Here is a 13291-nt window from a genome sequence, read left to right as displayed (position 1 = left end):
ACTCCTGACCTCAGGTGATCCACCCTCCTTGGCCTCCCAAAATGTTGGGATTACAGGCATGAGCCACCACGCCCGGCCTTATTTTGTAATTTATTTTATCTTCAGACAATTACTGGTTTAGAAGTTGGGATGAAAGGAGGCTGGGTCATTCCCACACTGACTCATGAACTTGCTCCATCCACATGAGTCAAACCTGACTGAACTTATAATTAATTTCAGAGGCCTGTGTGTCCCTCAATGCAGCTTGTAAAGTAAAGGCTTTCTAATGAGTAATGGAAAGGCCAGCCCCCCACCATTGCAATCAGCTGTGACATCTGGTGAACCCTCCAAGCCAGAAGGTTCTCAGAGCTGCCTGTCCAGCTCTGGACTCCTGGAAGGAGGGGACACTCCAGGGACCCACTGTGTACCAGACAGTTGGCATGGATTGCCATGTGTGCTCAATTTTTTATTTTTATTTATTTATTTATTTTATTTATTTATTTTTGAGACGGAGTCTCACTCTGTCGCCAGGGCTGGAGTGCAGTGGCCGGATCTCAGCTCACTGCAAGCTCCGCCTCCCGGGTTCACGCCATTCTCCTGCCTCAGCCTCCCGAGTAGCTGGGACTACAGGCGCCCGCCACCTCGCCCGGCTAGTTTTTTGTATTTTTTAGTAGAGACGGGGTTTCACAGTGTTAGCCAGGATGGTCTCGATCTCCTGACCTCATGATCTGCCCGTCTCGGCCTCCCAAAGTGCTGGGATTACAGGCTTGAGCCACCGCGCCCAGCCTTATTTTTATTTATTTTTGAGACAAAGTCTCACTCTTTTACCAGACTGGAGTGCAGTGGCGCAATCTCGGCTCACTGCAACCTCTGCCTCCTGGGTTCAAGAGATTCTCCTGCTTCAGTCTCCTGAGTCCCTGGGATTACAGGTGTCCACCACCATGCCTGGCTAATTTTTCTATTTTTAGTAGAGACAGGATTGTGCCATGTTGGCCAGGATGGTCTCAAACTCCTGACTTCAGGTGATCCACCCACCTTGGCCTCCCAAAGTGCTGGGATTACAGGTGTGAGCCACCACGCCCAGTCTTTTAAATTACTTTTTTTGAGACAGTCTCCCTCTGTCACCCAAGTTGGAGTGCAGTGGCACAAGCTTGGCTCACTGCAATCTCTGCTGATTTTTCTATTTTTAGTAGAGACAGGGTTGCACCATGTTGGCCAGGCTGGTCTCAAACTCCTGACTTCAGGTGATCTGCCCACCTTGGCCTCCCGAAGTGCTGGGATTACAGGCGTGAGCCAATGCACCTGGTCAAGAATGTGTCTCTTTTTGTATTAAAGGATAATGTAAACACATAAACTGATATCTTTTTAATATGCAAAGTTCTCTCTGAACAAGTAAGAAGCAGTGCCAGGAACGAGGCAGGCAAATGAATAATAAACGATGGTGAGCGCATAGCAGGCAGATAGACTGCTAATGGGAAGGCTGGGTTTGGGCAGGACCTACGTGCCCAGTATCCTGTAAGGACGGTCCTAGTTGGGCTGGCGAAGCACTGATCACTTGTTACTGGTTTGACCAGGGAACCAGCTCCTGTCATTGCAGCAGAGCAGGCCCAGGCCCCTGGCCACTGGGAAGCAGGGCAGTGTGGGTGGTGGGCGTGCCATATGCCAGAGCCCTATATGGGTGGGAGAAGACATAGGCAGATCAGAGTCTCCTGGATTGGGTGCCTGAAAGGACTCCTGGTTCCAGTACCTCACTCTCCAACCCTCCATTCATTAGAGATTCACCGGGTTTAACAAGCCCCTCTTGTTCTGAAAGGGGGAGGAATTCCCCTCCAGATAAAGAGGTTGTCAAGAACCCATATCTTCCTTTTTATTTATTTATTTATTTATTTTGAGACAGAGTCTTATTCTGTCCCCCAGGCCAGAGTGCTGTGGTGCCATCTTCCGCCTCCTGGGTTCAAACAACTCTCCTGCCTCAACCTCCTGAGTAGCTGGGATTACAGGCGCCTGCCATTAAGCCTGGCTGATTTTTGTATTTTTAGTAGAGATGGGGTTTCACCATGTTGGGCAGGCTGGTCTTGAACTCCTGACCTCAGGTGATCCGCCTGCCTCAGACTCCCAAAGTGCTGGGATTACAGGCATGAGCCACTGCTCCTGGCTGACATTTTATTACCTTCCATATTATATGCCAAGCCTAGAGTCTGGCAGGTAGCGGTGTTCAATAAACATTTGTTGAATCGAGTCAACTGATTTGGCCTAACAGACAGGAGACTTGGGTTCTACTCCCAGCTCTCCCACTCTGCATGGTGTCCTGGAGCAAATGCCTTTCTCCTGGGGCCTCATTTTTCTCATTTGTTAAGTGAGGGCTCTTTCATTCTACAATGGCAGGCATTGTGCTGGTATCAGAAGTTACAATAATAAACACAAAAAGAGACTGTTAAAACAGCATGATCTTTGCTGTGATGAACTTAATGACCAAGACACTTGCCAACCCTCCTCAAACAGATTAAACCAAAAAGAAGAATCTTGTAACTATAACACAGCTAGAAACAGCAGGATCCAGGTCCTCAAAAGATGCCATCGGGAATCTGCTTCTCTCTTCTTCAGCTATGCTTGCCTCTGGCATAGCTTCATTTCCACACAGGCAACATAAGCAGCTGCAGGCTCACATTTGTTTAAAATGTTACAGTTATATATATATTTATATCTATTTTATAGAGATGGGGGTCTCACCGTGTTTTCCAGGCTGGTCTCAAACTCCTGGCCTCAAGTAATCTTCCAGCCTTGGCCTCCCAAAGTGCTGGGATTACAGGTGTGAGCTACCATGCCCCGCCCCAAAAATGTTATAGTTTTTAAATTTTTATTTGTTTTTTCAGAGACATGGTCTCACTCTGTCACCTAAGAGGGAGTGGAGTGGCACAATCAAAGCTCACTGCAGCCTCGAACTCCTGGGCTCAAGTGATCCTCCCACCTTAGCCTCCCAAGTAGCTGGGACCACAGGCAAAGACCCCCACATCCACGTCCAGCTAATTTTTATTTTTATTTTTTTATTTTATTTTTATTTATTTATTTATTTATTTATTTTTATTATACTTTAAGTTCTAGGGTACATGTGCATAACGTGCAGGTTTGTTACATACGTATACTTGTGCCATGTTGGTGTGCTGCACCCATCAACTCGTCAGCACCCATCAATTCATCATTTATATCAGGTATAACTCCCAATGCAATCCCTCCCCCCTCCCCCAGCTAATTTTTAAAATTTTTTGTAGACATTATGTTTGTCTCATAATGTTGCCTTGGCTGGTCTCACCCTGGGCTCCCAAAGTTCTGGGATTACAAGTGTGAGCCACTGCACCCAACCTTGTATATTAAACACACACATGTGCACGCATGCACACACATACACACACAAAAAAAATTTATGTTCAAAATATCAAAAGTTCATAAGAGCACATGGAGAAAGTTTCTTCCCCACCCTGTATCCCTGCCACTCAATCTGCTTTCTCACAACAGCCAATACTCCCGGTTGCCTGTGCCTCCTTTCAGAGATGATCCATGCATATGTAAGCAATCATGCTTGTAGTTTTCCCCTTTTTTACACCAACGTGTAAAAAACTACATGCACTTTTCTGCACCTTGCTTTTGTCACTTAATGTATCTTATATATTGTTCCATTATACTACATAAAATGTACTTTCTTCTGGTGGCATAGTATTCCACAGTATGGATGTATCAGAATGTAACCAATCCCCTACTGGCAGACATTTAGGTTGTTTCTAGCCTTTTGCCAATACAAGCAAAGCTGCAAAAAATAACCTACACATTCCCCTTTCACCTGTGTGCAAATATGTAGGGCTAATTCTTAGACATGAAAATACTGGTCAGGTGTTGTGGCTCACACCTGTATTCCCAGCTACTTGGGAGGCTGCAGTGGTATGGTCACTTTAACCTAGGATTTCCAAGGCTTCAGTGAGCCATGATCGTATCACTGCACTCCAACCTGGGCAACAGAGTGAGACCCTGTCTCAAAAACAATAAAATAACAAAAATAAATCCTAGGTTAAAGGAATAGGTGTTTGTGATTTTGATTTTCATGGGAATTGCTAAATTGCTCTCCATAAACATGTCACCAGCTTTTACTCCCACCAATGAATAGGCAAGGCCTGTTTGCCCATACCCCCTCCAACACTCTATGAAACTTTTTGGTGATTACAAATATGCTAAGTTGAAACATGGTCTGCATTTCTCATTGATGAATGAGGTTAGGCATCTTTTCATATAGTTGAGAGTTTTTTGTATTTCCTTACCAGTGAAATTTCTGTAGAAATGTTTTGTACAGTTTTATTGGGTTGTTGGTATTTTTCTTGTAAATTTGTCAATTTATATATGTCAAAATTAGTCCTTTCTCTGCAATATGAATTAAAAATATTTCCCCTGGATTATCATCTATTCTTTAACTTTTGCTTATTTTTTTTACTATGCATAGTTTTAACATTCTAATGTTAGAATGTTTAACATTCTAATATATATATATTTTTCTTTCTTTTTTTTTTTTTTTTTTTGAGACGGAGTCTCGCTCTGTCGCCCGGGCTGGAGTGCAGTGGCTGGATCTCAGCTCACTGCAAGCTCCGCCTCCCGGGTTTACGCCATTCTCCCGCCTCAGCCTCCCCAGTAGCTGGGACTACAGGCACCCGCCACCTCGCTCGGCTAGTTTTTTTGTATTTTTTAGTAGAGACGGGGTTTCACCGTGTTAGCCAGGATGGTCTCGATCTCCTCACCTCGTGATCCGCCCATCTCGGCCTCCCAAAGTGCTGGGATTACAGGCTCGAGCCACCGCGCCCGGCCTATATATACATATATATATATTTTTTTTTTTTTGAGACAGAGTCTCTCTCTGTCGCCCAGGCTGGAGTGCAGTGGCATGATCTCGGCTCACTTCTAGCTCCGCCTCCTGGGTTCACGCCATTCTCCTGCCTCAGCCTCTCGAGTAGCTGGGACTACAGGCACCCACCACCACGCCTGGCTAATTTTTTGTATTTTTAGTAAAGACGGGGTTTCACCATGTTAGCCAGGATGGTCTCGATCTCCTGACCTCGTGATCTGCCTGCCTTGGCCTCCCAAAGTGCTGGGATTACAGGCGTGAGCCACCGCACCTGGCCAACATTCTAATATATATTTAAGTGTGTGAGTGTTTTCATTTATGCCTTCAGTGTTTTATTACCATACTTTGAGACTTCGAGACCAGCCTGGGCAACAAAGTGAGACTCCATCACTACAAAAAAGTTAAAAAATTAGCTGGGTGTGTTTTTACCTGCCGGTGGTCCCAGCTACTCTGGAGGCAGAAGTGGGAGGATTGCTTGAGCCCAGAAGGTCAAGACTGCAGTGAGCTGTGATGACAACACTGCACTCCAACCTGGGTGACAGAGGAAGACTCTGCCTCAAAACAAAACAAAATAAAAAAGCCATCAAAATTAGCCAGTAGTGGCAGTGGGTGCCTGTAATCCCAGCTACTAGGGAGGCTGAGGTGGGAGGATCGCTTGAGCCTGGGGCAGTTGAGGCTGCAGTGAGCTATGATCATGCCACTGCACGCCAGCCTGAGCCATATGGCAAGACCCTGTCTCAGAAATAATAATAATAATAATAATAAATAGGACTGAGCACGGTGGCTCACATCTGCAGTCCCAGCACTTTGGGAGACTGAGGTGGGCAGATCACCTGAGGTCAGGAGTTCGAGACCAGCCTGGCCAACATGATGAAACCTCCCCCCCCATGTCTTCTACAAATACAAAAATTAGCCAGGTGTGGTGGCACACGCCTGTAATCCCAGCTACTTGGGAGGCTGAGGCAGGAGAATTGCTAGAACCCGGGATGCGGAGGCTGCAGTGAGCCGAGACTGCGCCATTGCGCTCCAGCCTAGGCAACAGAGGGAGACTCCATCTCAAAAAAAAGAGAAAAAGAAAAAGAAAAGAAGGAAAGAAGGGAGGGGAGAGAAGGGAAGGGGACGGGAGGGGAGGGCAGGGGAGGGAAAGTTAAGAAGAAAAATACAAAAATCAGCCGGACGTGGCAGCATGTGTCTGTAGTCCCAGCTACTTGGGAGGCTAAGGCAGGCGAATCGCTCGAACACGGGTGGCGGAGGTTGCAGTGAGCCGAGATTGCACCACTGCACTCCAGCTGGCGAAAGAGTGAGACTCCATCTCAAAAAGAAAAAAGAAAAAAAAAATTAAGTTATTCAAAATATAAAGGTTAAAAGTTCCAAGATTTATTTGAGTACTTTTATGGTTTTGTTTTTGTTTTTTAGACAGAGTCTCCCTCTGTCACCCAGGCTGAAGTGCAGTGGGCGATCTTGGCTCACTGCAACCTCCGTCTCCCAGGTTCAAGCGATTCTCCTGCCTCAGCCTCTAGAGTAGCTGGGATTATAGGCACACGCCACCACGGTCGACTAATTTTTGTATTTTTACAGTGCTGAGATTAAAGGCGTGAGCCACTGCACCCAACCTAATTATTTTATTTTATAGCATGCTTTTATTTCCAGGAAGAGTCCAGGCTTCTGTTTTCCCAAAAGTTCCAGCAATAGTCCTATGTTGTCAAGGTTTATGCTTGAACCAATCACCGCGCCCAGGAAAACAGAATGAGTCTAGAGAGGAATGGTAGGGAAGGAGTGACTGTCAGCCTCTTCCTAACCACGCAGACTAAGAATAAGGGAGGGTCTCCCAAAAGAAAATGGTAGTGCTGCTGGGTGCGGTGGCTCATGCCTGTAAACCCAGCACTTCAGAAGGCCAAAGCTGGTGGATCACGAGGTCAGGAGATCGAGACCAGCCTGACCAACATGGTGAAACCTCGTCTCTACTAAAAATTCAAAAAATAGCCGGGCTTGGTGGCAGGCACCTGTAATCGCGGCTACTCAGAAGGCTGAGGCAGGAGAATCGCTTGAACCAGGGAGGCTGAGGTTGCAGTGAGCCGAGATTGCACCATCACACTCCAGACTGGGTGACAGAGCGAGACTCTGTCAAAAAAGAGAAAGAAAGAAAAGAAAGAAAAAAGAAAAAAGAAAGAAAAAATGGTGGTGCTATTACCAGAAATAAAGGATGGATACTGAACTGGCAAAAACAGCAGATGTCCACTATGATGGGAGAATCCCAAGATCCAAATCAACTCAGGGAAAAGGCACTGAGCAGTTACCACAGGCCTGACACTCTGCTACCCTTCTCCCCTGACAGATAGCTGGATCGTCTCAGTTAATTCTCTCAGCGATCCCATGAGATATTGTTGTGAACTGATCTGAGCCAATCTGTCTCGTTGGTGGGTATCAATAGCATTTCCCCACCGCCTGGTAGAAGTTGGAGATGCAGGATAATTCTGCTGCACATACAAATATCTACTACAGAAAATTAGCAAGCAGGTTCAAAACGGTTCATGCAGCCTTGATGAAGTCCCTGAACGCTAAAGGGAAAGGTCACCTGAGGCAGATGCAGCAATCCCCCAGACACAAACTTGCCACTCACATAAAAAGTATGAGTGTGGCCGGGCGCGGTGGCTCAAGCCTGTAATCCCAGCACTTTGGGAGGCCGAGACGGGCGGATTGCGAGGTCAGGAGATGGAGACCATCCTGGCTAACACAGTGAAACCCCATCTTCTACTAAAAAATACAAAAAACTAGCCGGGCGAGGTGGTGGGCGCCTGTAGTCCCAGCTACTCGGGAGGCTGAGGCAGGAGAATGGCTTAAACCCGGGAGGCAGAGCTTGCAGTGAGCTGAGGTCCGGCCACTGCACTCCAGCCTGGGTGAGAGAGCAAGACTCCGTCTCGGAAAAAAAAAAAAAAAAAAAGTATGAGTGTGGCCTGGCGCGGTGTAATCCCAGCACTTTGGAAGGCCGAGGCAGGTGGATCATGAGGTCAGGAGTTCGAGACCAGCCTGACCAACATGGTGAAACCCCATCTCTACTAAAAATACAAAATTTAGGAGGGTGCAGGGGCCGGCACCTGTAATCCCAGCTACTCGGGAGGCTGAGGCAGGAGAATCGCTTGAACCAGGGAGGCGGAGGTTGCAGATCACACCACTGCACCCCAGCCTGGGCGACAGAACAAGACTCCATCTCAAAAAAACAAACAAACAAAAAATTGTGAGTGTGGATGAGGCAGAGAGGGCAAGTGACCTCCTGATAAGAGAAAAAAACGCACTGGGACCGCGGCAGGCAGTCTGGCTGCAGAGGTTATTCCTATAGTCCTGGCCCTGGGCTAGGGCTCACATAAGCGAGCTGAGATCTGGAAACCAGCAGCATCTAGTTGATGTTTGAAAACAAGATGGATGAAGTGACCCAAGGAGTAGTGATCACCGGCACTTTTGGGGCAAGCAGAGGAGACAACCTGGTATTATGTCCCCAGTAACTGACACACTGCAGGTACTCTAAGTATTCATTGAATGAATGTAAAAAGGAACAACCAGAACAGTACAGTAGTAGGCAAACCAGGGGAACCACTGTTTCAAAACTAAGGGAGAAAAAAGTGCAAAAGAGGGGAGTGGGCCAAATTCGGTGGCTCGTGCCTATAATCCTAGCACTTTGAGAGGCCTAGTGGGGAGGATGGCTTGAGCCCAGGAGTTTGGAACCAGCCTGGGCAACATAGTGAGACCCTGTCTCTATAGAAAATGTTAAAACTTAACCAGGTGTGGTGGTGCTCACCTATAGTCCCAGCTACTTGGGAGGCTGAGGCAGGAGGATCATCTGAGCCTGGGAGTTCGACGCTGCAGTAAGCCATGATCCCACCACTGCACACTACACTCTAGCCCGGGCAGCAGAGTGAGACTGCCTCAAAAAAAAAAAAAAAAAAGAGGGGGTGGTCGACATACCATATGCTGAAGAGAGGTCAAACTCAAACTCAAGTCTGAAAAGTGACTCTGGATTTGGGAAGGAGAAGTCATTGGTGATAATCAGTTTCTTGGGGGTGTACTAGTAGTTTTTTAACAACCAACTCCAAAAACAAATGTATCCATGTATATACATAAGTGTATGACAAATTGTACTGGTATAAAGTACGGATAGCACAAAATTTACAAATAAAAAGGCCAGACGCGGTGGCTCACGCCTGTAATTCCAGCACTTTGGGAGGCCGAGAGGGGCGGATCACCTGAGGTCAGGAGTTCGAGACCAGGCTGGCCCACATGGTGAAATCCAGTCTCTACTAAAAATACAAAAAATAGCAGTCGGGCATCGTGGCACCTGCCTATAATCCCAGCTACTTGGGAGGCTGAGGCAGGAGAATCTCTTGAACTTGGGAGACGGAGGTTACAGTGAGCCGAGATCAGCGCAGTGCACTCCAGCCCTGGCGACAGACCAAGACCCTGCCTCAAAAACAAAAACAAAAAGCAAAAAAACCTGTTCCTATTGAAAGTATCATCCTAAGGGGAACCATCCTGTACACAAGATTACATACAGATTTTTACTGATGTGCAGTGTCTCCTAACAAGAGGTGAACATCAAAGTATCAAACGACAAAGAATAATGGGAGTCCATTTGTACAATCCTACCTCCTAAATTCCAGAAAACAACAAATACGAAGCCACAATTTTCAAGGCCAGATAAATTTCGCGAGATCACAGCATAGCGAAATACAGAGAATAATACATTCACCGCATAATTGGGTTAACAAAATTCTAACAATCAACATAACACAAAACGAAAGCGATCGTCAGGAAGAATCAGATAGGAGTAATCAGGGTGTTGCAAGTCCCGATTACGCAGAGACGTTAATCACGTTTCATGCACTCTCCAATCATCATGTTCTAGTCTGTCCTCCAAAGGAGGAACAGGTAAGGATTATCCCACCTGACGATACACTTCGATAACCGACATTCCGCACTCAGGCAAAAAGATTCCGGTCACAACTAGGGTGAGTTCATGACGTGTTGGTATCAGTAATCCCACTATTTAGCGTCCTTCCAGTTGTATTGCCATATTTGCTTGCACATTTTTAAAAGAACTTTTTTTCATTCGGCTGCCGAAAAGGAATAAATTATTTTTTCCCAGAATGCTCCGATCATTTACGTGCTGGACGCTCTAAGTGTACGCACTTTCTATTTACATATCTCCGCCCACTCCCTTCCGCCAGACACCTACCGTAATAACCAAAATAGAAGCGATACCAAGTATCTTACGGTCTGCAGGACTAGAAAACAATGTTGCTTCTTTTTTTTTTCTTCAGTAGTTTCGCCATCTCAATTGTGCCCTGAAAACTGTATATGTCTTAATCTTACTACAAAACATATTTTATTACCAAGCACTAAATACAATGCGGATAATCCCAGACTCAAGACGTAATTATTCCAACACATATCCTCCAGCAGAAGCAGTTTCCGAGGGGAGGACCGGGGCCTATGCCTTCCTTCTTCCAGGAATACGAAGCGGCCCTTGCCCCTGTAGCCTTCGTCCTTAGGTTCCCGTCATGAAGGTGCTCAGAAAGGTTTCTTTTTCAGCCCAAAGACGGTGACGAATAAAGTCATTTCAGTGACAGCTGGAAGGGCACTACCGAGGCAAGTGGTAGATTCAGAAACCCTTTCAATATAAATACCCAAATCTCCAAACCAGAGACCCCACCCCTGAAAGTGTAGGGCAGGTGGCATGGGGTGGGGGATGAAACTTCAAAAGACTACAGGCTTTAAGTGGATCTGGTATCTCACACATGGAGGAAAGGGCTGGGTGGGGAAAAACCTTCAGGTTTAGGGTCAGCCTCCCTCCCTCATTCCCGAATATTGGATGCTACCACACCTGCAGAAGACAAAAATGTACCAATACGTAGTGCACTCCCAACGCTCGAATACGAAGAAGGACAGGGCCACGGATGCACTGCAGTGAGCCCCAATGGCTTGGGAAGGCACCAGAGTTAAGGAAAGTCTTTGGATCGACAGATAGTGAGGGGTCAGAAAAGGCCAGTGGTGGGGCTGGCATCTGCATTCAGGTTCATTGCTTGCTCCCTCACCATATTGCCAGGGCTAGAGTCAGCATCCCTGACTTCTGAATTTTAGGACAGTCATGTGAGGAGAGACCAGAAGTGACTGCAGCAGAAGGGATCTCAGGCTACCCTACCCCATATCTAGGAGCCAGCCTGGATCCTTCAGATAAGAGGTCAGAGTAGGCTCTCCTGCTATGCCACACAGGAGTGCTGAGAGCGACTTGATATGCGCTGGAATCAGTCTCCAGTGTCCTGGTCCTCCTGGTCCACAATTCTCTGACCCATGTGCCTCGCTTTCTTTGCCTTTTCTGAGTTCCCAGTGCTCGCTTCCGTTGTCTCTTCTGAGTTCCCAATGTGCTTTATATCTTTCGTTTTTTGCCGGAGTCTTGCTCTGTCGCCCAGGCTGGAGTGCAGTGGCACGATCTCAGCTCACTGCAACCTCTGCCTCCCGGGTTCAAGCAATTCTCCTTCCTCAGCCTCCTGAGTAGCTGCGATTACAGGAGTGCGCCGCCACGCCCGACTAATTTTTGTATTTTTAGTAGAGACGGGGTTTCCCTATGTTGGTCAGGCTGGTTTCGAACTCTTGACCTCAGGTGATCCACCTGCCTGGTCTCCCAAAGTGCTGGCATTACAGGCGTGAGCCATCGCACCCTGCCTGTGCTTTCTATCTTTACACACTCCCATAGCACAGTGCTTATCACACTGAATTACAGATGTGTATCTACCTCCTCCTCATGGTTAAAAAAAAAAGTGGGGTTTTTATTATTACTATTATTTTTGTAGACATGGGGTCTAACTATGTTGCCTCCTGCGCGGGCCTCCCACAGTGCTGGGATTACAGACGTCAGCCAACGCGCCTGGTCAAAAACTGTATTTTACTCTCATTTCGGAATTTTAAGTGCCTAGTAAACAGCAGGACTTAGCACATGGTTGAAGATCTTTGAACTGGAGAGACTGGGTACAGCAGACACTATTGTGTCAGGTGGCTGAAGGTAGTCCTGATAGAAATGGGTCGTGTGGGAAAGGTGGGCAGGCAGAAAGGATACAGATGAGGCTCTGGGTGCTGTTGAACATGGAGACTCCTGAGAGGAAACCGGCCAGCTCCACTGCAAAGAGGCCCAGGGTGACAGAAAGCGCGGCCACCAGCCTGCAGAGAGGAATTGGACTGGCCCAGGCCTTTGGACTTCTTCTAAGACCCCTCCACTCCCACCACCTCTTCGTTCTGGCCACCCCGTCCCAAGAGCTCACTGAATGTCCTGCTTGTCATACTCCTCCGGGGTGAACCTGAGAGGCAGGCAGGCCTGAATGTTGCTGTCCTGGGAGCAGGGCAGAGAGGAAGAGACGTGAAAAAGGGGCAGGCTGCTGGGCAGGCCTGGGGGCGGCGGGACACGAGAAAACACAAGTGGGTAAGACACTGGGAGAGGGGCAGGGTGGGGCGGGGACGACTCCGAGATGGGAATAGGGGCGGACGGAAGGCAGCCGTGGGTCTTACCCGGGACCAGAATAAGGTGATGACGACCACCAGATGTGCCAGGAGCGTCAGGAAGCGAGAGGGCACAAGCCCTGAGACCCGGCCCATGGCCCTTGGGAACAAGAGCGGCGGTCTCTGAGGCTAGGAGTTCAGAGACTGCGACTCCTGAAGTCCACCAGCAAGCGGACAAATCTAGACGAAATCCTCCTTTCCGCCAGCTCAGGCACCGCCCAGTTGCCTTGGTAACCGCGTACGTGGGCGTGGCGCCGCGTTCTCGGAAAACCTCGCGAGGGCAGTACATTCTCCATCTGCTGTGGGTCTTTCAGGGCTAACTCAGTTCAGGGGTACCCGAAGGAGCTTCTAACCCAACGCCTGGGTACCCGTGCGCAGCCAGGCCCTTTGTTTCTCAGAGGGTGCGGGGTGGCACAGCCCCGCAGCGCCCGATCTGCCCACGCAGGGCCGACGAACGGAAACCCACCCTGGCCTAGCCTGGGGACACCTCTGCTTCCGCGGTTGCCCACGCCGGGAGCGGCCCCCAGCCCCAGCTACGCTGCCCAGTTGTGGATCACTTGCGATCACTCCCACCGCCACGCCGGGCTGAGGTCCCCGCCATGCCGAAGACTCACACCCGCTCCCCTTCCCCTTCTCCTCATGCCTTTAACTTCCCACCAAGCGGGGCCTGAGAAACAAGGGACCCGAACGTGGAGAGGCCGGTGTTCCTGGACTGCCCTGCAGTTACGGGTTGTCATAGAGCCCCTGGTTGTCTGAGGACCCTAGGCCTGAACCTTCCTTGAGGAAGACTGATTTCTCTCAGACTACTTTGCTCAGTTTGGTGAGGGATTTGCAGAGTGCGAAAAGTGGTCAGCGTCCTTAAACTAGCGTGGGAATAAGAGCAAAGCA

At 48.3% G+C, this 13291-nt stretch overlaps 1 protein-coding gene and 1 non-coding gene across 5 annotated transcripts; both read right to left on the bottom strand.

Annotated features, from left to right (window-relative positions):
• Positions 1 to 9534: 9534 nt before the first annotated feature.
• Positions 9535 to 12633, bottom strand: TMEM107 (transmembrane protein 107). Of its 4 annotated transcripts, none has more exons than XM_033184643.1 (5): positions 12413 to 12633; positions 12169 to 12236; positions 11967 to 12085; positions 10758 to 10833; positions 9535 to 10493 (listed from the first exon to the last, which is right to left on the bottom strand). In XM_033184643.1, the coding sequence occupies exons 1-5, from the start codon at positions 12497 to 12499 to the stop codon at positions 10424 to 10426; spliced, it is 420 nt and encodes a 139-aa protein (XP_033040534.1). In that variant the 5' UTR covers positions 12500 to 12633; the 3' UTR covers positions 9535 to 10423. The 4 variants fall into 4 exon arrangements, with proteins under 4 accessions (XP_033040534.1, XP_033040535.1, XP_033040532.1 ...); XM_033184644.1 differs by having other exon boundaries at positions 11967 to 12067; XM_033184641.1 differs by having other exon boundaries at positions 9544 to 10493; positions 10737 to 10833.
• On the bottom strand, positions 9670 to 9804 carry LOC117068076. Its single transcript, XR_004430944.1, has one exon. It is a non-coding gene; the product is annotated as a U8 small nucleolar RNA (small nucleolar RNA).
• Positions 12634 to 13291: the final 658 nt, after the last annotated feature.

This window comes from Trachypithecus francoisi, unplaced genomic scaffold (assembly GCF_009764315.1).
Source record: "Trachypithecus francoisi isolate TF-2019V2 unplaced genomic scaffold, Tfra_2.0 Lachesis_group20, whole genome shotgun sequence".
NCBI classification, from domain to species: Eukaryota; Metazoa; Chordata; class Mammalia; order Primates; family Cercopithecidae; genus Trachypithecus; species Trachypithecus francoisi.
Note: the sequence above shows the minus strand (reverse complement) of the source record. Positions and strands in the feature narration are given on the sequence as shown.

Coding starts and splice junctions, on each gene's coding strand:
- TMEM107 (XM_033184641.1), bottom strand. CDS start 12,499: ATGGGCCGGGTCTCAGGGCTTGTGCCCTCTCGCTTCCTGACGCTCCTG. Junction 12,237..12,412: donor TCACCTTATTCTGGTCCCGG/GTAAGACCCACG, acceptor CCCTGCTCCCAG/GACAGCAACATTCAGGCCTG. Junction 10,494..10,736: donor TACATTTTTGTCTTCTGCAG/GTGTGGTAGCAT, acceptor TTGCCTCGGTAG/TGCCCTTCCAGCTGTCACTG.